The sequence below is a fragment of the Camelus bactrianus genome, chromosome 13 (genome assembly GCF_048773025.1).
Source record: "Camelus bactrianus isolate YW-2024 breed Bactrian camel chromosome 13, ASM4877302v1, whole genome shotgun sequence".
Lineage (NCBI taxonomy): Eukaryota > Metazoa > Chordata > Mammalia > Artiodactyla > Camelidae > Camelus > Camelus bactrianus.
The window spans coordinates 51,633,443-51,657,044 of record NC_133551.1 but is presented as its reverse complement, the minus strand read 5'-3'; the positions used below and the strand labels follow the sequence as shown (position 1 = coordinate 51,657,044).

At 38.9% G+C, this 23,602-nt stretch overlaps 1 protein-coding gene and 1 long non-coding RNA gene across 21 annotated transcripts in view; one reads left to right on the top strand and one right to left on the bottom strand.

Moving 5' to 3' along the window:
* MACF1 (microtubule actin crosslinking factor 1) overlaps positions 1-23,602 on the top strand; it is a 311,004-nt gene that overhangs the window by 73,078 nt on the left and 214,324 nt on the right. Inside the window, exon 1 of one of the 20 annotated variants that reach the window (XM_074376763.1) lies at positions 16,888-17,336. The exons of the other annotated variants lie outside the window; for them this stretch is intronic. Coding sequence (XP_074232864.1) covers positions 17,228-17,336 — 109 coding nt within the window. The 5' untranslated portion in view covers positions 16,888-17,227. Of the gene's footprint in view, positions 1-16,887; positions 17,337-23,602 lie in introns of those variants that run through there. 20 annotated transcript variants of the gene reach the window in all.
* On the bottom strand, positions 18,828-23,081 carry LOC141579606 (uncharacterized). Its single transcript, XR_012511334.1, has 3 exons — positions 22,222-23,081; positions 20,511-20,659; positions 18,828-19,074 (listed from the first exon to the last, which is right to left on the bottom strand). It is a non-coding gene; the product is annotated as an uncharacterized LOC141579606 (long non-coding RNA).

Here is a 23,602-nt window from a genome sequence, read left to right as displayed (position 1 = left end):
TTCATGATTTGGAAGACTTAAAATTGTTAAGATGGCAGTACTCCCCAAATTGACCTACAGATTCATTGCAGTCCCTGCCAAAATTCCTCTTGGCTTTTTTTGCAAGAATTGACAAGCTGATCTTAAAATTCATCTGGAAATGCAAGGGACCCAAAATAGCTAAAATAATCTTGAAAAAGAGGAATAAGTTGGAGGACTCGCACTTCCCAACTTGAAAACTTATTACAAAACTACAGAAATCAAGACAGGGTGGTAATAGCATAAGAAAAGATAAATAGATCAATGAAATAGAATTGAGAGTCCAAAATTAACCCTCTACATTTATGGTCAATTGATTTTTGACAAAGATGCTAAGACAATTCAATGTGGAAAGAATTCTCTTTTCAACAAATTATACTATATGCAAAAGAATGAAATTGTACCCCTATCTCACACCATATACAAAAGTTAATTCAAAATGGCTCATAGACCTATGTGTAAGAGCTAAAACTATAAAACTGTTAGACAAAAACTTAGGAGTAAAGCTTTGTGACCTTGGATTAAGCAATGGTTTCTTGACTATGACACCAAAAGCACAAGCAACAAAAGAAAAGAAAAAAATATATGAATTAGATTTGATCAAAATTAAAAACTTGTGCTTCAAAGGACACTATTAAGAAAGTGAAAAGATACGCAGCAGAATGGAAGAAAATATTTGCAAATCATATGTCTCATAAGGGACTTACGTCTAAAATGTATAAAGACCTCGTAGAACTTAACAGTAAAAAGACAAATAGTTTAATCAAAGTGAGCAAGAGATTGAAACAGACATTTCTCCAAAGAAGATATGTATAAATTACTAATAAGCACGTGGAAAGATGTTCAGCATCATTAGTCATTAGGGAGATGCGAATCAAAGCCACAATAAGATACACTTCATACCCACTAGAATGGTTACTATAATCAAAACAACACAGCGAGGATGTGGAGAAATTGGAACCCTCATACACTGCTGGTGAGAATGTAAAATGGTATAGCTGTTTTGGAAAGCAATTTGGTGATTCCTCAAAAAGTTAAAGATAGAGTTGCCACATGATCCAGCAATTCCGCTAAGTATATATCCAAGAGAAACCAAAATGTATACCCAACAAAACGTGTACACAAATGCTTATAGCAGTGTTATTCATAATAGCTCAAAAATGGAAACCATCCAAATATCCATTAACTGATGACTAGATAAAATGTGGCATCTCCATACAATGGAATATTATTTATCAATAAAAAGGAATGAAGTACTAAGTGGTGCTAACATGGATCACCCTTGAAAATATGCCATGTGCAACAACTTGAAAACATTCTGCTAAGTGAAAGAAGCTTGACACAAAAGACCACATACTGTATGATTCCATTATACAGAATGGGCAAATTCTTAGAGACAGTAAGTAGACTAGTGGTTGCCAGAGGTTGAGGGGTGGAATTGGAAGTAACTGCTAATGGTTTCTTTTGGGAGTAATGAAATGTTTTAAAATTACATAGTGGTGATGTTTACACAACTCTGTGAATATACTTCTGTTGAATTATATACTTTAAAAAGGTGAATTGTATGGTATGTGAATGAAATTCAATAAAGCTGTTATCCAAAAAATTTAAGGTGATTTGTATGTCTGAATAGGATTTTGTCAGTTTGCACTTGACCCTTTAATCCCTGCCGCCGTGAATCTCTAAATTGGAACATCACTGTCTTGAGCACTGGGCAGGTTACTCTTGCCCCAAAGCCTCAAGGTAAGAAATTTAGGTTTGCAATTACTTCTTGCAGGAGAATAGCTGATGGCACTTTGTGTGAGGAACCAAACCTTTTAAGGTGAATGCTCTAAGGTTGAAGCCTCTCCAAGTTTTAAGCTTGACTGCCTGTGCCCTACCCAGTTCTCATTTATCCTTTCAACTATGTGTCCCACTGGAATAGACAGTTTATGTTTTGGGCCCCATGCCCCATTCCCAGCTCCACCTTACTTTTCCTTTCGTACATTTTTCCCCCAGGCTGTTGATCTTGCTCTAAGGCATTCTTTCCTGGGAGATATGGAGATAGCTGGAGGAGCCGCTGGGTGGCGCCCTGCCCCCAGAACATTGGCAAATGAGAATGACTTGCCTGGAAGAGGCTTAGGTCAGTGTTGGCGAGAAGAGATGATTCATTTTTCATCAAAGGAATTTCAAAGAAAACATAATGACAAGATGATGTCAGAGGAGCAGGTAGAGACAAGAACCTTGATTGAGGTGCTGGAGGATCGTGTTGGATAGTATGGTTGCCTGGGTAGTCAGAATGATTGACTGACATAGATCACAAGAAACGTCACCTGTTTTTAGTTCCTTTTTCATGAGCCCTGGTGTGGGCGGTGCTCAGTGCCTTCAGAGCCTGTGGTCAAGTCTGTGCCTGCCTTGGTGTACTGTGTTTGTATCTGACTGAGACATCTCATGACATCCTGTGCCAGTCGTGGACTTATTTCACACACAGTGTGGTGTGTATGGGTTCTTGCACAATGTGCATCAGCTCCATGGCTCACAGGGTCTGTGTCTGAGAATTGAAAATCACATAGTGGCTTGAGGTAAGGCAATTTCCCTGATAATATTAGATCCAGGCACTTGCCTAGATATCAGAAGGTCAGATCTCAGGGACTTTAGCTTATTGCCAAAAGTACTCTGGTTCCCTCCAGTGCTCTAATCTTAGTTAAGTTTCTTTTCTTTTCTTTTCCTTTGAGTTGGGTGCCCTCCTTGGTATGTATGGATGAGGCTGATAAGTGGGGGAAACCTACAGTCAAGAGGAAAGATAGATAAGTTTTGGTATCTTTTCATACTGCAAAGCACTAAAGTTGGTTAGGTGTGCAGGCTTCCATTTGTATTAAGACTGTAAGGAATGCCCCTGGTCATCACCATGTTTTAGTCTGTGTGATTATGAGGTTGGAGGCTTTACAAAAAGATATAACAGAGGGTATTTATTGGTAGTATTCTGCCTCAGGATTCAGGTCTCAAGGAATATCTGGGAAGAGATGGCTTAGCAATATCAATTGTTGCTTTTGTACTTTATGAATCGCTCATCTGAAAGTGGCATGAAGAAAGGGCTTTTAGGTAGCATAGGACACTGCCAAGAAGCAGGAGATATTGCCTCTTTTTAGGATATATCATAAGCATGAAGAAAAAGTAAAACAAACAAATAAAAAAACCCTGAAGTTGGAAAAGGAAGGGAGGAAAACTTTATTACTCGGTGCTGCTGTCTTTAATCTGCCTGATGGTGAGTTCTGGTTTTGGACAATACTGCTAGGTGCACTGTGGGACTACACGTTTGGAGTAGGATTTGAAGGACATGAATCAGACAACTTGTTTCTTAGAGAGGGTGCTGAACTTTCCTAGGCCCTAGTTGGCAGCATCCCTCCTCCCTGTTAGTTGTGTTCTCTCTGTATCTCTCCATGAAATAACAAATCATTAGAAGAGACTTTTAACCTGAAGTGCCAAAGAACCCAAGGGAAGATGTTCTCTAGAGTGTGTTTGATTTGGGAGCCCCCTGAGGATAATTTGTGATGACACTGTTTGAGAAATCACCAGTTGGCTGGGGGAGGGTATAGCTCAAGTGGTAGAGCACATGCTTAGCATGCATGAGATCCTGAGTTCAATCCCCAGTACCTCCATTAAAAAACCAAATAAGTAAACCTAATTATGTCCCCTCTGCAAATAAAAAAGAAAAGAAAAAAGAAATCACCACTTGGCTCACTGAGCAGAAGCAGCAGTCTTGACCTGAACATGTTCTTTGTACTTGCCCCATAATATGTGCAGGTCCTCTCTCCCTTTGGTTGGGAGCTCAAGGTCTCTAACCGTGAGGTTGAGAAGTGGTAAAGGAGAACTCTTCTTACATACTAATTAACCAGAATGTTAAAAGAATCTGTATGGGAGCTGAGATTCCAAACATCTCTTGTGATTTTTTTGGTGGAGGAGGAAAAGGACTCCTTTAGCAGGGGCTCATTATCACCTGCAGGACAAAATCCAAACTCATCACTTAAGACCTTTCATAATCCAGCCCAACTTTCTATAAAATTGTTTTAATCAAAATTATATTTATTCTTATTTTAAAAAGGTCAAATATTACTATGAGGCTTATAACAAAAAGTAGTCTCTTGTTCTATCCCTTCCCACCTCTGAGAACTGCTTCTAAGTCATTTAGCTGTTTCTTTTAGTATTTTCCACTGTACTTAAATATAATCTTGTACTAGTGATTCTTGATTTTTCAGTTTTAGGCATTATCTGTTGATGTTCTACTATAGGAAATTAGGGTTTTGTTCTTCCATTCCTGCCCCCTTTACACACACACACACACACACACACACACACACACACACACACACACACCCTCCTTCTTTCTATTGTCATACATTATTACCATTGCCTGTTGTTCAATATTTAGATGGTTACGATTATATAAATACTGCTTAAAACTGAGGCACACAGTATCCTATCATTACCTATCCTCTTTTGGCCAACTTTTAAATTTTTTTTCCTGGAATCAGTAATTGTTCTATTTTATCATTATTTACTGTTCTGCGTACCTATCTCCCCACTCTCCTATGGGACTCTAAGACAACTCTCATATGTTGGAACATATCAAATATGGTTCAATATTTTCTTTGGAGACATCCCGCAAGAGCTTTCTGTTCTTCAACTCAAGCCTTTAGTAAGTATCACTCTGAGACTTACCGTCACCACCATACTGGGAAATTCCTTCACCTCTCTTATGTGTTAGATCCCATGTTTCCTGGATCTCATGCAATAATTTTTCTTGGACTGTTTATCTCTTCATTGGAAAATGTCTTAGAGTAGCTTCCTGAGAAAGGAAACATGAGAGGTTAATATTTTGAGTCTTTGCTTATTTGAAAGTATCTTTATTCTACTTTTCATTTGATGAAGAGTTTGGGGTATAGAGTTCTAGATTACAGATGACTTTCCGTCAGAATTTTGAAGGTGTTCCTCCTTCTGGCTCTGTTGCTGATGCGAAGTTCAGTGCCATTCTGGTTCCTGACTTTTGTCTGTGGTCTGTTTTCTTTTTGATAGCTATTAGGATTTTGTTTTTATCCCTGGTGTTCTGAAATATTATGGTGATGTGCATTGATGAAATCTTTTTTTTAATTTACAGAGTTGGGTTCTCTGTGGGTCTTCTTTGCTTGAAAATGCATCTTACATTTACTAGTTCTTTGATAATTTCTTCTCTTCCATTTTCTCCTTCTGGTACTTCTACTAGTTGGATATGGACTCCATTGGTGGATCCTCTGTCTCCCCCGTCTATATTTTCTCTATCTCTTTTTGTTCTAATTTATAGTGAACAAAAATTAGAAATTTTTGCTGTCATGTATTTTTATTTCTAAGCATTTTCCCCTTTATTCTCTGAATTTCCCTTTTTTATGGACTTGTTCTTGTTTTATAGCAATATTTCCTTTTAGGGCTCTCTGAGGATATTAATGACCACCCCCCTTCAATGTTTTCCTCCGCTTCCAATATTGTCTCTGTTTCAAACTGCTGTTTATTTGTTCATTTGGTTTCTCTCTTTCGTGTTAGAGACTCTCTTATGTCTGATGTTTCTTGGTGATGTTCATAATTAAGAGTTAGCCCCTAAAAAAGCTGATTGTTGACTGGTATGCTCTTATGAATGACCAGGTATGGGAGGTCCATTTCCCCAGGGAGGAATTGTCCTGTTTCCTATTTAGCCTGGCAGCCAGAGCTCTGGGGTTGCCAAGCAGGACAATAGGGCAGGGGGAGGGTCTTGTTGTTCATTATGTCAAATTTCACTTAATACTCCTGTTTTCAGTGAGGCACCTTGCTTCTGACCTCACATGGGCCTGAAGACTTTCATCAGTCTGTGTAGCACCTCCCCCTGCAGCTCTCCTTCCCCTCCCCTCAAGCCTTCAGAGGTACCTAGTGCTTCCAGTTCCTGAGCCTTTCTGGAGTCTTGCAGCATTCTTGACCTTGTCTCTTACTGGTCCCCGTCCCCAACAAGCACTTAGCAGAAAGAGAAAGCTGAAATTGAAATTAGTGACCATTTATTTTTCCACTCTCCAGTTTATCAAACTTTTGCTGATCTTCTTCATTCTTTTTTTCAGTGGTTTTGTGCCATTTTTATTCCTTTACTCTCATTTTTCTGAGGTTTCAGAAAGGAACAGAGGTAAATGTGCATATTAAGTCTGCCATGTGTAACCCAAAGTGGGCAGAAGTGAATCTTCCAACCTCTCTCTATCTCTCTCTCTCTCAAGTATACAAACTCTGTGCTCTAGCTTCACTTGTACTTTCTTTTTCCCATCCTCTTGCTTGTGGCATCTCTCCTCCTGGAATGTCTACTCTTCTCACTTCAGACTGTTGAAATCCTGCGTATTCTTCTGGGCCCAGTTTATATGCCCCATGAATGGAAGCCTTTTTTTTCTTCCCCTCCTTCCTCCAGCTGGAAATGATCATTCCTTTGACTGAGTTCCTAAAGTTCCGTTTTCTGGATTCTTGTGGTCTTGCCACTCACTCTCATGACAAAGCATATACTGCCTTATGCTATAATTATTTATACACATGCCACTTCCCTAGTTAGATTGTGAGCTCTTAAAGGATAATGTAAGACTGGTTGTAAATTTTTTTGTTACTGATAACAATTATAGGCAACTAAATATTTCGCAGAACCACAGAAGTGGAAAAGAATTTAGAGATCTGGAATGTCAACTCATTTTATGAATAAATACACAGATCCAGTGTGATTAAGTGATGCTAGAGTCATACAATAAGCTAGCGGCAGAATTAGAACTATAACCTCATTGTCTAGATCTCTAATTGCTAAGTGTAGTCATAAAATCTGACATCTGCTTAATTAAATATTCTGGTTAATCTGGGGTTAACTAACCAGAGGGCACTTACTGTTTTATTCTTGTTGAAAATTTTTATACATATCTTTTGGTCCTAAGTAATTAGGTAAATTTTGTCATAGGTAATTTCTTCCTTTTTCTCTTTTTCTTTTCTTTTCTTTTCTTTTTTTGACAAATCGGGATATTGAGTTTTCTGGGTTTCGTCAAAAACTGAGCTGGATAATAGTTTTCTTCCAATGCCTCAGGGACCCACAGATTATAGGTGAGAAAAATAGAGGCAGCTGTACTGGCAAATGCCCTAATTTCAGGGGGAAAAATTTAAGTCAATGATACAGTGTATTTGGGGGTGATTCTTTTTCTTTTTCAGTAGTAGGGTGCATACAGGACTGAACAGGCCCACTTTAGCTGGGTCCTAGTTAAAATTTTGCTGTTTGATAATTGATGATTTCCCTGAGTTATCTAGCTCTTGGCAGTCATTTCCAGAATATTTGAGATAGCTCCATAGATTCGTCATGTCTAAGGGGTTGGAAACTCCAGGAATATCTATCAGGAGAAAGTTGATCTACAACTATTGTCTGTTTAGGGTTTGTTGAATATCATATGTGCCAGCCACTAAATACAAAAGCCAGATGCCATTCTTTTCCTCACCCCCGACTTGAGGCACTTGAGGATGGATGGGCAGGTGCTTAAGAGTCTGCCTCCTCCTCTGAGATTTGGTTTTCATCAGGGCTTTGCCTCACAATATAGGGCTGCATAATAGCAGATAGTCTGATACTGGGGCTGGCTTGCAGTCTCCATTGGGCAAAGCTATTGCTAGATAAGCAGTGTATGGTGGAATGAACCGTGACTGACCAGTAGGCTGGGGTAGGCTCCACTTCATGCCCATCACTTTTGGTTTTATCAAAAATAGAAGCTGTGGTCCCCAGATCTTAGAGAGTAAGAATTTATTGTACTCAGTGGTGTTTCTGCCTTTGCCTGTTTTTTCATTGCCACCTGGCTGCCATTGGAGGGAATTCACTATAGCTCTGAGTCCCTGGCAGGGGGTTGAGAGGAACTATCCCTGTTTCCAGGACAGGGTGGGTGTTCTCTTCCATTAAAACTGTTACCCATACTTCCTTTCATTACTCGTTAAGTCAGAGGCAGCTGGGAGGATGCATTACTCACCAGACACACATAGTGGCCCTGACTGAAGGCAGGGAGTCTGGGCTGAGATGAGAGTGAGTCAGCTCAGGGAATGGAAAAAATGCAGGCTAGTGGGGGTGGGGGTTGTGTGCCAGTGACTGTTCCTTCTCTGCCTGCTCTCTTCTCTATAAGGACTCATTACAGAGATGTGAATACTGGACATCCAGTTGGGGCAGCCAGTAAGCCAACCGAATTGTGGTAATGTTTCTTGTGAAAGGAACAAGCTGAGTGGACTTAGCTTTGTTGTCTTCTGTGTTATGGGTATATATGGGTTTCGAGGCAATCTTGATCTTGTATAATAAAGTTCTGTGTGTGAGAATTTCACTAGAATAAAGCAGTCACAGAATCTCTTTGTCTTGGTTATGAAATTCAGTCTTCTACATCTACCTTTGTCCAGTAGGGGTCACTGGGGTATTAAGCTTTAAAGGAAAGAAACTGTCACTAATCCTGGAATAGACCAATAGATTCCTTGTCTTTATTGTGGCCTCTTTGTACAGTGAGTACTATCTATTTTTTCATATTAGAGCAGAAACAAAAGATGTGAACTTGCATTAAGAACTTTGTGAACTTACTGAGTATTTGAAAAGCAGATTATTCAAAATGCTAGGTGAAGCAAGAAGTAAAGGCTGAGATGGAATTGGTTTTATGAATAAGATTTTAAGAGCAATTTTTAAAGAAAATGGAAGGAGACAGGGGAAAACAGTTTATTAAGCATCTGATGTGTACTTATGTAATTTACATATATTCATTATTTAATCTTGACAGCAACACTGAGAAACAGGTGTTTAAATACACATTGTACATACTAGGAACCAGAAATTCAGAAACATTAAGTAGCTTCCCTAGGGCTGCATAATAATGAAGTGATACTAGCAGGGGAGATCCCATTAGACATGTTTCATTTGACTTTGGTCCTTGGATCCTGGTAAGGGGTCATGAGATCAGAAGGTGTTGTTAGAAGGTAAGTGGAGCCTGGTGGTGGACTCTCCTGAGAAAAGCTAAAATGATTTTTGTACTGGATTAGGCTTTGGAGCAAGCTCCAAGGGTCTGCAAGTGGAAAGAAGCTGACAAGTCTGTCTTTGTCTTCAGGGGGCAAGTTTTACCTCTTTTTCATTTAGGGCTACTGCCAGGATCTGGAAAACTGTCTCAGAGAGATCTAAAATTAGCTCTTTGTTTGTGTGCAAAGCTTGGTTTCCATGGATAAATAGTTCAAGCTGATCTCTCTTACCTACCTCTTGACATGGCCTGGACGACTCTTCTGAGCCTTGAATGTTGTTGCCTACTGGTTGTCAAGCCTGCCCTGTTTCCTCATTGTTGACTCCCAACCCCTTTTGTCAGCTACATGCCCATTCTGCTCTCTGATATTTGGGGTGTCTCAGGAAAACTAGAGTTGATCACGTGTTCCTTAGCCAGACCATGCTAAAAGACATTTCCCATTGAGACCATTTTTTTGTTTTTATTTGGAAAAGCACTTAAAAAATGCATTTAGGCAGGATTCGAGTAAGATGTTAACCCTCCTTCAGTGTGCTTCGAGTGATAGATATTTGGACTGATAGATATTTCTGGACAAAAATAACAACCTTGGCAAAATTCAGAAGCAGCTCCCACAGATAAGGCTTCTTTATTCTTGTATCTTCTTTTTTCCATTTACTTAAGATACTGACTCTCAGAGTATCCTGGAAAAAATTTAAGAGCTAGATCTTGTTATTTTATTTTTTTGATAGAAATGGTCAGAACTCCAAAGAGAGGGGTTATTTAAAATGGTAATATAGATATAAGGTTGACGAAATAGTCTTATCTTTTTCCTTTTTGAAACAGTGCCATTGAAGCCCAGTTTGTCTTATTCACTGAGTTGGTGATGTGGAGTTGTTAAATACCACACATTCTACCTTGACTTACCTCCTTGCATTGGCTATGAAGATGACCTGATGCTCTGCTAGGGCATAAATGCTCCAGTGTGGGAACAATAATAATATTTAACATTAATGGGGGAATGTTTAATTTTTAAAAAATAGTTAATAGTGAATTCTTACTCTGAGCTGAATAGTCCATCCATTTTCTCACCTAATCCTCACTGTAACACTGTGGAGAGGTAATTTTATTATCCTCATTTTACAGATGGGGAAATTGAAGATTAAAAAGATTAAGTAATTGGTTCAAAGATAACAGCTAAAAACCATCTAGTTGTTTTCAGATTCTGAGTCTAAGTTTGGCTAACAGATTATGTTAAATTTAGAGTTCTGGGAAGAGGAGGAGAGAGGGAAAGAGAAGAATGGGGCTTGGGGAGAGTTTGGCTGTTGGACAGAATCCATATCTGGAGAGACTTCTAGAAGTGGAATTTTTGAATCAATAAATTAACTTTCTCTCTTAAACTTGCAGGTAGATTTGGAAGTTTGCTATTAAAAGTCGCCTGGCAATAAATGTACAAAATATAAAATCGTTTTTAAAAAAATGGCCTAGCCCCTTCATTAGTGTATGTTATCTTCTGGGCCTGTCTGGAGGAGCATATCGAGTTATTCCTGTTATAAAGAGGAATAGTTTTCTAGGCACTTGCTCTCTGGTGTATGTTTTTGTGGTCAAAAAAGATGCATTCTCAAGGAATTCTTGTATTTTGGGAATTGTCATAGTTTGTTGGACCCAGTTTTGCTCTTTCTCGTATGCTTCCCCCTTGTACTCCTGGCCCTCACAGTGCTTGCTCTTCAGATCCTCTTGCTCTTCCGTTCATTCGTGCGTTCATTTATTCACTCATTCCACAAATGGTTATTTAGTGATGAGACTTTATACAGGAGAGCAGATATCCATCTAGCTTCAAAAACTTTAGTGAAGGAGTAAAAATATACACACGACTATATTATAAAGTAGAAAGTGCTAAATGTCAGTAAAGAGAAACATGAAGTATAATACAAGCTCACGGGAAGGAGAAGTTTACTTCTAACCAGGATGAAGTTTACTTCTAACCGGGAGTCAGCAGGGAAAAATCTGTGGAAGTGTTGGCTTAAACTGGTCCATAGGAGTTGAATTTTGGCATGTGGAAATGAGAAGGAAATACATTCCAGGGTAAGTGAGGGAAATATTGTAAAGCCAGAGAGTTTTGGACTTAATTTGCTAACTGTGGAGAATCGAACATTTTAGAATGAAATTACAAATGAGCATTTATTTAGCATTTAAGATAACCAGTCATTATGCATGCTTCAGGGAGATTAATCTCACAGTGAGTGAGGACAGGATTGGCAGGTTGGAGACTAGGATTAAGTAAATTAGATTTGGTAATTTTGGTAAATTATCAGTTTACCAAGGTTTTGTACAGTCTGAGCAGTGTTCAGAAGTCTCGTGATCAGATGTAGTTTGTTTGCTGTTCCTCCAAATTATGGTAATAATAGGAGATATTTATTGAGCATTATTGTGTGCCAGGTACTATCTAAACACCTTAAATGAATTAACTCATTTAATCTTCATACAACTCTGTGGGACAGGTACTATTGTTATCATCATTTTACGGATGAGGAAATTGAGGTTCCTTGAAGTCATTTAAGTAACTTGCCCATAGGTGCTAATGTGACCTATATAGTAGAGTCTGGATTTGAACTCAAGCAGTCTGGCTTCAGATTGGGCCTGTGATTACCATGCTACTAAGATGCTCATGGCATCTAGGTTATTGAGCAAGAAATTTGGATATTTTCCTAACTGTGTTGTACTCAGTGACTCTTGGGTATGTAGAAAATTCTTTGCAGGCATTCTGAGACTTTGCTAAACCTTGGAGATGGGAGCCATGCATGTCTCCTGATTAGCTTCCGGGAAGCCCATATCCTCTGCCTTCTGGAATCATGGGAGGAGGCAGATGACAAACGCTCAGGGCCAGGCTTTGATGCCTGGACCTATTCCCAGGAACTCAAGGTTTCCAGTCCTGTCAGTCAGATGCTAGGCTCTCTACCAAAATTTTAATCTCAGGGATATTTACTGTTTTAAGAAAAGTCTCTCTTTGTCAGCATTATTTTTCTAGATTTCAGTCTTAATCGTGATAGGTCTTTATTTTCAGTCTGTATCTGCTGAAGTTCTGGTTCTTGTGGATGTCAGTTATTTTGAGACCAAGAATAACTGCATGGCATTTTGAATAAAAATACAGCCTCCTTTCTCATAGGCTTGATTTCGTATCAGTCACATACACTAAAGCTATTCTGGGATGTTGCCTTATTTTGAGATTTCTTGTGGGTGACAGTTGTGGGTGACCATCTTAAATGTTTGTGAGTGAAGTAATCTGATAAAAAGGCAGGTCTCAAGTCTTAATGAAGTTCAGAGTCTTGCTTCTGCTCGGCTTTTTGGTGGTTTGGAGCCCTTCCCATTGGTTGTTAGCAAGGGATATCCTGGGGGGTGCTAAATATGACTTTAAATGGCTGTTCTTTGTGTAATAAATGATCTCTAAAAAGAAAAGAAAACTAGTCGCTCCACCCTTCCAGCTCCTAACCACTTCCTGTAAATGACAGCGCACAGATCCATCTTAGTTTTGCCGAGTGAAGAAATTATTTTCACAAAGGCAGTTTCCCTGCCCTTCTTTCTTCCTTCAAACATGCACTGATACATATACACAAAGGCTGGAAACAAACTTTTTACCTGTCTTGGGTAGAAAAATGGGTGTATCCAAGGCATAGCATATCATTTTATAAAGATCTTATGAAGAGTAAATTACTTTGGATTCTTTTTATTATCTTCTCTAATAGTACAGTAGATTCAGAATGTATCTTGATATTTGATTCAGAATGTATCTTGATGTTTGAGTGCTTCAGATTCTTTTTCCTTCAAATTTTCTAAGTATTTTTGAATGGTGCAAGCATGATGTGTGATTTTCTAATTAAGGCAGGTTTGCAGTGGCTTCGGGTAGCAGAATAAGTTGGAGAAATGGCTTTCCCTTTGGGAAATGAAAATATGGTGAAGATATTTATAAGATTGCAAAAAGTGCTGTACAGTGATAGCACAGACATCACTAGCACTGTAATGTTTTGTGTTGAAATTGAGATTGTTTCCTTAGAGCTGAGTAGAGCTATTTTAAGTCTTATAAAGGGGAAGTCTTCCAAACATACAAATATCTAAAATTGTTTAGCTTCAAGTTAGCATACTTATGTTGCCAGCACTTTTCAGCAAAGGGAGGCAGTGTGATTAAAATATATTGATTTGAAATCAGACAGATAAAAGTTCAGATGTTGGTTCATCCTCTTTGTGACTCTGGGCAAAATGAATTTTCTGAGTCTCAAGTTCTTGATTTATAAAATAAGGATATTTTAGGGGATATTATAGGAATTACATTGAAGTAACAGGTGTGAAGGTGCTTTCTAGTAGCTGCTCAATAAATATTAGTTTCCTTTCCGAGCAAGTCTGTCTTCTTTGACCATCACAGGAGTTTCTTCATGATGAGAGGTGTGTCATCGTCATCTTTGTGTCCACTGTGTCTAGATTAATGCTCCATGTCTTTTAGTGGGATGAGTGAATGATGTGTTCTGTTTCACAAGAGAGCTCTGCTCCAGCACAAGCTCTGGCTTAGTCTCCACTAGATTGCACCATTGATTTTTTTCTCCCTAGTGCTTATTTCCTTCAGCAAACATGATTACATTTCACATGTCAAGAAAATTTCTATTTTGACCCTCCATCCCTCTCTCTGCTCCCTTTCATAGCAAAATTCCTTCCTAAAATGAGTTGTTTTTAGTTTTTGTCACTGATTCCTCCCTTTCCTCTTGAATCACTGCAGTTAGGCCTTTTCTCCGCTGTGCCATCAAAACTGCCCTTGTTCGAGTCACCAGCGACCCCTACATTGCTAAGTTCAGCGATCAGTTCTCAGTCGTCATCATGACACAGTAACAGTTTAGTTACTACTTCTTAGAGCACTTCCTTCACCTGGCTTCTGGGGCAGCATGCTCTTTGGGTTCTTCTCCTAATCCACTGGCTTCTTGTTTGAGTCTCTTTGGTGGTTCTTCCTCTTCCTTATCTGATGTTGTAGAGTTCCTAGGGCTTAGTCCTTGAACTTGACCTCTTCTCTCTCTCTCTGTTTATTCCATAAGTGATCTCAGCTAATTTCCTGATTTTAAAACAACAGCCTGGGTCTCTCCTGGAACTCCAGATTCATATGTTCAACTTCATTTTCAAAGTTCCACTAAAATGTTTACTGAGCGTTTCAAAGTTAATATATGAAAAGGGAATTCCTACCCTTTCCCCTCAAAAAACCCAAGCAATTACAACCACCAGTGAACCCCAAACCCTCTACTTATCTGGCAGCCTTCTCCTTCTCAGGAGATAGCAGTTCTGTCCTTTTAATTTCTCAGGCCCAAAACCTGGAAGTCATTCTCAACTCTGTTCTTTCCCTGCTCACCTGACATCCAGTCTATCAGCAGATTCTGATGATTCTTTATAATTTGTCCAGAATATGACCACATCTCACCATCTCTACCACCACACCTGGGTCTCAGTTATCATCATTTCTAGCTACCAATTTTCATCTGGATTATTGTAATGGCATTATAACTAGTTTCCCTGCTCCTGCTGTTGCCTCTCAATAGCAATATAGCAACAAGAGTGATCCTTTTAAAGACTGAGTTGAATCACATTACTGTATTACATGAAACCCTCCAAAGGTTTCCTATTTCATTTAGAATAAAAGCCAAGTCTTTACAAATGGCCTATGCAGCCATAGTGATCTAGCTCCCTCTCTGGTCTCACCTCCTCACACTCCCTTTCTCTCTTTCAGCTTCAGCCATTCTAGTTTCCTTAATGTTCCCTGAGTACATCAAGCCTACTTCTGCCTCAGGGACTTTGCACTTGCTCTTTTGTTTGTTGTCTAGATAGCCACATGGCTTGTTGACTCCTACTTTGTAGGTCTGCTCAAATGTCATCTTACTAGAGAAGTCTTCCCTGACCATCCTATACATAAAACTGTGAACATCCCCTCCTCTGGCTCCCTTTCTCCTCTTCATCTCCTTTAGTATTCTGAATAGCATTTATGTGACAAACTATATATTTGCTTGTTTGTATTTATTTTCTGTTTTCCCCTATTCTACTTGTATATAAGCCCCATGAGAGCAAGGTCTTTGTTTTGTTCACTACTGTGTCTCCAGTACCTAGAACAGGGCCTGGCACATAGTATATAGTAAATATTTGATGAATGAAATGTAGGTTAGCACAAAATTATAGATGATCTTGAAGCCAGATTAAAACATTCATATTGTATTAATTCCTTCATCAAGGGCCCTTTACTATTTTTCTGGTTAGTAGATTGTTCAAATCTAAAACCCTTCTTTTTTATTTAAAAAGGGGGAGATAACTTTAGAGATATTAAAGCAGTTTACATTTCTAAAGCTTATTTGTGACAATACAGCATGTGTATATACCATAATGTAAAAAGGCACTGTAGAAATAAATAAAGAGCTAGTTTGGTAGAAAGATGAGGCTATAACCCTTCTCTGAGTGATGGGTGTTGGATGTACTCTTGGCCATTGGGTCTTCTGTGTTACTGTGTATCCATACTTCATTTTGTAAGTACCTCTTCATAGGAAAGTAGATGAAGAGAGGCGCAGTGGCACTGCAAGAACTTTCATGTTCAGCTTAGGTTGTGCAGGCTTCTTTCTTTAAATAAATTTGCCAGGTTTATTGAAATGTAACTTAATATACAGTAAAATTCACCCTTTGGGGTCTACAATGTTGTGTTTTGACAAATGTATACAGTCATGGAACCATCATCACAATTGGCATATAGAACAATTCTATCACCCCGTGAAGTTTTCTTGTGTTTCTTGGTAGTCAGTTCTCTTCCCTCACCCTGAGCCCCTGGTAACCACTCATCTCGTTTCTGTCTCTGTAGTTTTGCTTTTCTAGAATATCATATAAATGAAATCACACAGTATGTAGCCTTTTGTATTTGGCTTCTTTCATTTAGCCTAACGCTTTTGAGATTGAGCTATGCTTTGTATGTATCAGGAGTTTGCTCCTTTTTGTATTGCTGTGGTGTATGTAGTCCACTGTGTGGATGCACCACAATTTGTTTATTAGTTCACCAGATGATTGACATTTGGGTTGTTTCCAGTTTTTAGTTATTTTGAATAAAGCTGCTATAAACATTTTCTTACAGGTTTTTGTGTGTACACTTGTTTTCATTTTGCTTGGGTCAGTACCTAGGAGTGATAATTGCTTCGTCATCCCGGTATGTGTGTGACTATTTTCTAGAGTAGTTTCTAGAGTGGCCAATTTACACCCCCACCAGCGGTGTATGAGGGTTCCAGTTGTTTTATATCTTGCCAAGACTTGGTATTATCAATCTTTTTTCAGTTTTAGTCATCCTGCTGGGTATGTAAGTGTTAAAGTGTTTCCAGTTGCTGCTACAATGTCCATATCAAGTTTTCATTTGCAAGCGGGCCTTAGTTTAGTGGAAGGCATTGTCTTCTGCTGTCATTGAGTATCCTGATGCCCCCTAGGGCAGCTAGTAGAACTTCAGTGGATTTTTCAGTTCTCGAGAAGCACACTCGTGGAGCAGTTTTGCTCTCCTTGTTGATCTTCCTCATGCCTGACATCAGGTCTGTTTCATGGAGCTTGCTCTTTATGTGATCCTCTCTGTAGTGATGTTCAGGTCCCTTACCTCCTCCCAGGTTGTGCGTGTGGAAGGGTTGCCCTCCAACTGTGCCAGGGAACTTGTGGACATTTTGCATCCTTGAGTACTTTGCCTCCTCCCTGCAAGTGGTTCCCTAGTGCTTCTGTGACTTTTTTCTTCTGGCTCCATCCCAGCCAGGCTGGGAATGGAAAGTTAAGAGTGTGACGTCCTCTGACAGCCTCCCTTCTTGTAGAAGGGTCTGAGGCTTGTTTGTTTAAGCTGAACAGAGGATGCCAAAGATAGAGTTTGAGTCAGCTCAGCACTAGCTTAGGCGCCCCTTTTCACTCTCCTGGTTCCTCCTTCCCTTTCCCCTCCCCCTTTGGCCAGTTGTTTCCTGGGCTTTGTCTGAGACACACTGTACAGTTTTTCCCTGTCTACTACTGCCTGCTGAAAAGCAGAGGCGAGATGGAGGAGAAGCCGCCAGGAAGTTTCTGACAACACTGAGTTGCGGGCCTCTGCCTCTGTGCTGATAGTACAGGACAGCAGTAACCTCAGGAGAAAGGCATTTAGAGCTGTGCTGCACTGTGGGCTTGTGGCTAACTCGGAAGGAGAGAGGACGGGCCTGGAAATGCCTCTCTTAGATTCATCTTATTTACCACCAACCATCTTTATTTTGACTCACGTTCTTGGAATTGCTGGTGTTCTTTACTGGAAGAGATGTGCCAGAGGCAGAGCAGGTAACTGGTGCCCAGTGATTCTTGAAATCTGCTGTGGGACTTTTGAGGGTGGGGTGGATGACGGAGGTCTTCTCAGTTGCTTTCCTTAAAGGGCCAGTACGGCCTCTGGGCTGGGTGCTGTCAGACCTGGGTGTGTGTGTGATGAAACCAGGCTGCCCTGGGACCATTTTGGGAAGTGGACCCTTTCCTGTTCTGTGAGGCTTGTCTGACTGGAGGGTGCTGGCTTGATGAGGTGATGTCTGGGCTCGAGGGTGAGGGAACTGGCAACTATGCTGGCTTTTGTCTGTCCTCAGAGATTGGAGCCCTTCCTTTCCTTACTTTCTCAGTCTCAAAGTGGATTTTGGATCTTTTTTTTACCAAAAACGTACAGTTACTATGTTACCCTTCTCCAGGTGCTCGTGTGGGAGAGCTTGTGGGATTAGAGAAGTTTCTGGATTTGGTGTCTAGTCGAGTGGGAACAGGCAGAGGAGGAAAGGTCAGTGAGAGGAAAGGGTCGTGCAGTGTCCTTGCCGACTTGCATCTTGTAACACGGGGGTGCTTCTGTTCTCTTTGATAGGGTTGAAACTGTTCTTTCCCCTCAGGAGCTACACAGTTTACTCTGTGTGTATCCAAGCCATCCTGTTCAGTGCAAGGAAGTTAACTGTTCTTTTCCCCAGGCATTCTGCCCCTGATACTCAAAAAAAAATTTTTTTGGAATTCTTTTTAGTAGTAGCAGACCCCTCTTTCTACCAGTATTACTATTTATTTACATTATATTCCTTTGGCTTCTAAACGCCCAGTGCCGAGATCAGCCCTGTCTTTAGCTGATTCTAAATCTCCATAGTTGAGGATTAATAAAGTCCCAACTTTTGCTGGTGTACACCCTTGGATCTCAGCGCCTTTAGTACTGACTTGGTGACCTGCTTTCTACCATCAAACCAACCTATTGAAATACTTGTTACTTTATATCTCACAATTAAGATGGAGATTTGATGACTTATTACTTAGCTTTCTATTAGAAATTCATGAATGTTTGACAGAATTAGAATTAGATTCATCCATTAAGTCCCAGAAAAGCTTATGACTAAATATTCAAATCCCAATGTGTATCTGTATCAGCAAAAGCAGACAGACATTTAGAAATACATTTGCTTGTGTGGTGGTGTGTTTTAAAAGGTAGCCCAAAGTGGCTTTCCTGAAATGTAAGCCTGTATTTGAGCTTAGAAAGAAAGCAGGAGGCAGACATGAGTTATTCGGCTCTATGTACTGTGTCATGCGTAATGAGAAAGTAAATACTACCTAGGCAGAGGCTGCTGCTTTCATTTTTCTGTGCATTAAGGTAATGGCATTTCTAAATCACTAGTTGATTAACACTTTAAAAAGTTTGTCTTAAGTATAGAATTTGCTGTTGAACTTAGAAATCATAGCCCTATCTTTGAAGTGCTTTCTTGTTCATGTTTTGGAAGTATTAATTTCATAAATAGCGAATAAATACGTTGAAATAAAAAGAAAAACATTGTAAAAGCTGTTTATTTTTATGAAACAAATTTGATTCTAGTACGTAACACTTATATTGGGAATGTGCTATGTTCAGTTTATCTATAAAACTAGAGCAATTGTTTTTCCAGTTGGAAAGTATAGATTCTAAAACTTTCACAGAAGTTGCAGCAACATGGATGGACCTGGAGATCATCATTCTAAGTGAAGTAAGCCAGAAAGAGAAAGAAAAATACCATATGACATCACTTATATGTGGAACCTAAAAAAAAAAAAAAAAAAAAAAGACAAACGAACTTATTTACAAGACAAAAACAGACTCACAGGTATAGAAAACAAACTTATGGTTACCAGCGGGGAAAGGGAGTGGGAAGGGATAAATTGAAAGTTTGAAATTTGCAGATACTAACTAATACATATATAAAATAGATAAACAACAAGTTCATATTATATAGTACAGGGAACTATATTCAGTATCTTGTAGTAACTTACGGTGAAAAAGAATATGAAAATGAATATATATATGTTCATGTATGACTGAAGCATTATGCTATACACCAGAAACTGACACAACACTGACTATACTTAAATAAAAATATATACACAAATAAATAAATAAATAAAACCATGTTATTAAAGTTATTCATATCTTAAAAAAAATAAAACTTTCACAGAAGTATTTGAGATTCTATACCTATTTTATTATTTCAATGTTAAGATGTATTTTATCTATTAAAATATATTTTAAAATGACATGTACATTCTAATGTAATGTCCTACCTGCCAGTTGGATATCACCAGAATAAAGTTTCTCTACCATCTCTGTGTATATATTTACATTGCTTATAAATGTGTACCTGATTTAAAAGGTGAAGATTGTCTCTTCTAGTCTGGTCTTTTCTTTCCCCCCTAATAGAAAGTGTGTACATTGTTGCAGAACACACTGTGGAACACAGGTCCTGTGCTTAATAAATTCTAGGCAAGGTTCAGGTGTTCAGTTCATAATAGTGAGTAGGTGCCACATTGTTAAGTGGTAATATTGTAATATTGGCTTAATGTGTACTACAAGTTTTTGTGTTTCCTGTCCCACTTTTCTAGTCACATTTACATATTATAAGAATGTACATAGTTTTTAGATATTGAAGGTATTTAACTTTGAAACAAACATTTCTGCTATTCCTTCATGCTCTTGTATCAGTTTATTTAAATAATACCCTGAGATGACAGGCAAACTATGAAACTGTTACTGTTTGTTTCTATTTATATAAACCAGTTTTTAAAAAATGGTTCCCTGCCGTAAAATACAGGACAGAAATAAACAGTTGCTGATATAACTAAAATACTCTCTAATTTCAAATCACAATTACCTGATTGATTATGTCATTTAGCTTTAAAAATAAGTAACTTAAACTTGAATCTATGAAATTGATTTATACTATTAAATACTGATATTATATGTTCTATATGTTGAGTTTCATTTAAGATTTGTTTGGAAAGTGTTCTCCTGTCAAAAATTGAAGACCGCTAGATTTCTTTTAGTGCTGCAGTTCTGAGATACCATGTTACAGTAAATCTTCACCATATTTGAATGGATTTCTGACTTCTTCCATTCTTAAAGGTGATACCATATTCTATATTGCTCTTAGAGTTGGAAGGGACCTTATGTATTAACCAGCCCAACCTTTTACTTAGTCTTACCCTTGTCAGAAGTTATTCTTCCTTTGTTTGAAGGTCTTTGGTTGTATAACATACAGCCTATCAACTCTTCATTATGTTGGTAATGGAGGAGTTGTTTTTCAAGCTGAAAGTTGCCTCTCTGTAATTTACGCCCATCAGCCAAATTCTGCCTGGCAAAGATCAAGTATACAGACGGTCCCCAAATTACAATGGTTCAACTTAGAATTTTCGACTTTAATGATGGTGTGAAAGCAGTTTACAATCAAGGAAATCATTCTTTGAATTTTGAATTTTTTTCTCCCCTCCCCCCAGTTTTTGTTTTGTTTTGTTTTGAGGAGGAAGGTAATCTAGTTTATTCATTTTTTTAATGGAGGTACTGAGGATTGAACACAGGACCTCGTGGATGCTAGGCAGGTTCTCTACCGCTGAGCTGTGGTGCCTCCACCTGAATTTTGAATTTTGATCTTTTCCTGCATTGGTAATAGGCAGTACATACTCTCTCCTGATGCTGGGCAGTGTCAGCAGCTGCAGCTCCCATTCAGCCATGTGATCATGGGGGTAAACAACTCACACAACCATTCTGGTTTTCACTTTCAGTAAGTAGCCTGAGAGATCCAGCACTTCATTGTGAAACAGACTTTGTGTTAGATGATTTTGCCCTCCTGTAGGCTAATGCAAGTGTTCTGAGCACATTTAAGGTAGGCTAGGCCAAGTGATGATGTTTGGTAGGTTGGATGTATTAAATGCACTTTTGACTTAGGATATTTTTAACCTGCTGGGCTTATCAGGATGTAACTGCATCGTAAGGAGATCTGTACTCCCTCTTGTAAGTGTCAGGCTTGCCCATACTTAAGGCTGTCTTCACCAGCCTAGACACTTCCCTTTCCATCACTGTATGCAGTTTCCTAACTCCTTATTCTAGTATTCCCTCTGAACAGTTAAACTGATGATTTTTGCTTTGAAAATGTGGTGGTCATGTGTGTGTTGAGAGGTGAAGGGAGTACAGCAGAAACTTGGGAGAATAATCACTGATTACTATTCCTTAGCTTTCCTTGGCTATTTTTGCTAGGTGTTATGGGTCCATTGGTGAGATCTAGTTATATAAGCACATGGCTTTTACAACCATGTTCCCAAGTCACCATCTCTTAAGCAGATGTAAACAAAATACAGGAAGACATAGTTTGTACTGAAGCCATTTAATACCTGTAACACAGAATTCAGCCCTCGCGTAGTACTTGGAATTTTAAGTAGTTTTCAGTATACCTGGTCCACACTTGTATTCACATACATTATCTCATTGTTCCCAAGGCTTCCTACTGTTTTAGTTTTCATCTTCATTTCTTCTTTACAGGAGTGTTGAAATAATCTATTTTGCCCACTCTCTATGCTCCCTCTGCCCCCTCGCCCCAGTCTGTCTTCTAACTGTAGCCAGAGTGATCTTTCTAAATAACGAGCTATCTATGTCACTCTCCTGCTTTAAAACAAACAAAACAAAACAAAAACAAAAACAAAAAGCTTTCTTTCTGCTTTTAAAGGAAAGTTTAGACTCTTTAGCGTGAGATAAAAGGGTTTTCATGATCTGCCCCGTCTGTTTCACTAGTCTTACTTCCTGTCTTGTTTTTATAAGCACTCAGTACTCAAACATCATTTAAAAACTTGTAGATCTCTCCCTGAAATGTATCTTTTGTTCAACTGGACTACTTGATGCTTATCCTTTAAGGTAAGTACTTACCACTTCTGAAGAGCCTTCCTTGACTAAAATAAGAGCTCCTCTTCTACGCTCCAGTAGCATTCTGTTAATTCTTCTTATTCCAACCTGTGTTGTCATCTTGTTTAGCTTCTCTCCTCACTAGTTAGATTCTGTTAGACTGTAAGATCTTTAAGAACAGGGACTCTTACTCATCTCGGTTTCCCAAGTGTCTGTGACAAAACAGATGTCAGTAAATGTTGCTTGAACAAATAAATGGAGGAATTAAGATAGTGTTAGATGAAGCTGAACCAGGAACTGTCCCTGTTCATTTGTATGTTTACAGGGCTTGGCTGGCTTGATGTGCGGCCTGCGGCAGGTGCTCAGTGTAGGGTAACCGAATGATACAGCGTTGCCCTGTGTTTCAGTTTATTAAATTCTATGTCATGGTAGTATAAATAGAAAAGGGGCTTTCTTTATATACTTGAGAAGAACATTTGAATTTTTTGTGTGTTTGTGGAAGGATAGATTTCCCACTATGATCTTGTTTTCTATATCTGTAAAATGAAAGGATTGGACAATCCAATCTTTTAAGGTTCTTTGCATTTCCGGCATTCACTGGGATGACCAGTTACGATGCCTGGATCTGGATCACATGAAGTACAATCTAGAATTTTGCCTTTTTTTTTTTTAAGCAGCTCCAGCACACTATTGCATCTCATCAAACTGAAGACAAGGCATAAAATGACCAAACCCTGTACACAAACAATTGCTGTCTCCCCTCCAGAGGCCACTCTGCCTTTGGTTTTCTTGAACTTCAGCGTAAGACTTAAAGGTATTCTAGTTAAATTTTGTCCTGTGAGATTTGGTGTAGATTTTTGAGATGGCTTTGAATCTTGATTCCTCCATTTATGACTTAGCCATGCATCTTCCATTTGTATTATTTAAGATTGTGTTAAGCATGTAATAGGCACTCAAGTATTTGAACAGACGGTCATATATCTAATATATCTTTACTCAAATGACTAAAGCATTAGATGTTTTAATCAAGATGTAGTCTTTCTCTTTTTCTTTCCTTAGCTGTTTTTTTCTAGATTGCGCAGTGTGGTAGGAAGACCACTGAACTTGAAGTCAGAAGATCTGGGGTTCTAAAGTCCTGGCTTTTCTGTTTACTACTATGTGATATTAGACAGGTCACTTAACTCCTCTGGACTTCAGATTTCTAATTTGTATGAGAGGTAAAAAGACTAAAGTCTAATTTTCTATGAATTCTGGCAGTGTCATCATCTGGCCCATACTTGGATATAGTATGGAATTGTAGTTGAGAGCTTGTTGAGAGTCTGGGGTCAAATTGCCTGCATTTTCATCCTAGCTTTGCCCCTACTGGCAGACTGACATTATTCTGTCTGGGCCTCTGCTTCCTAAT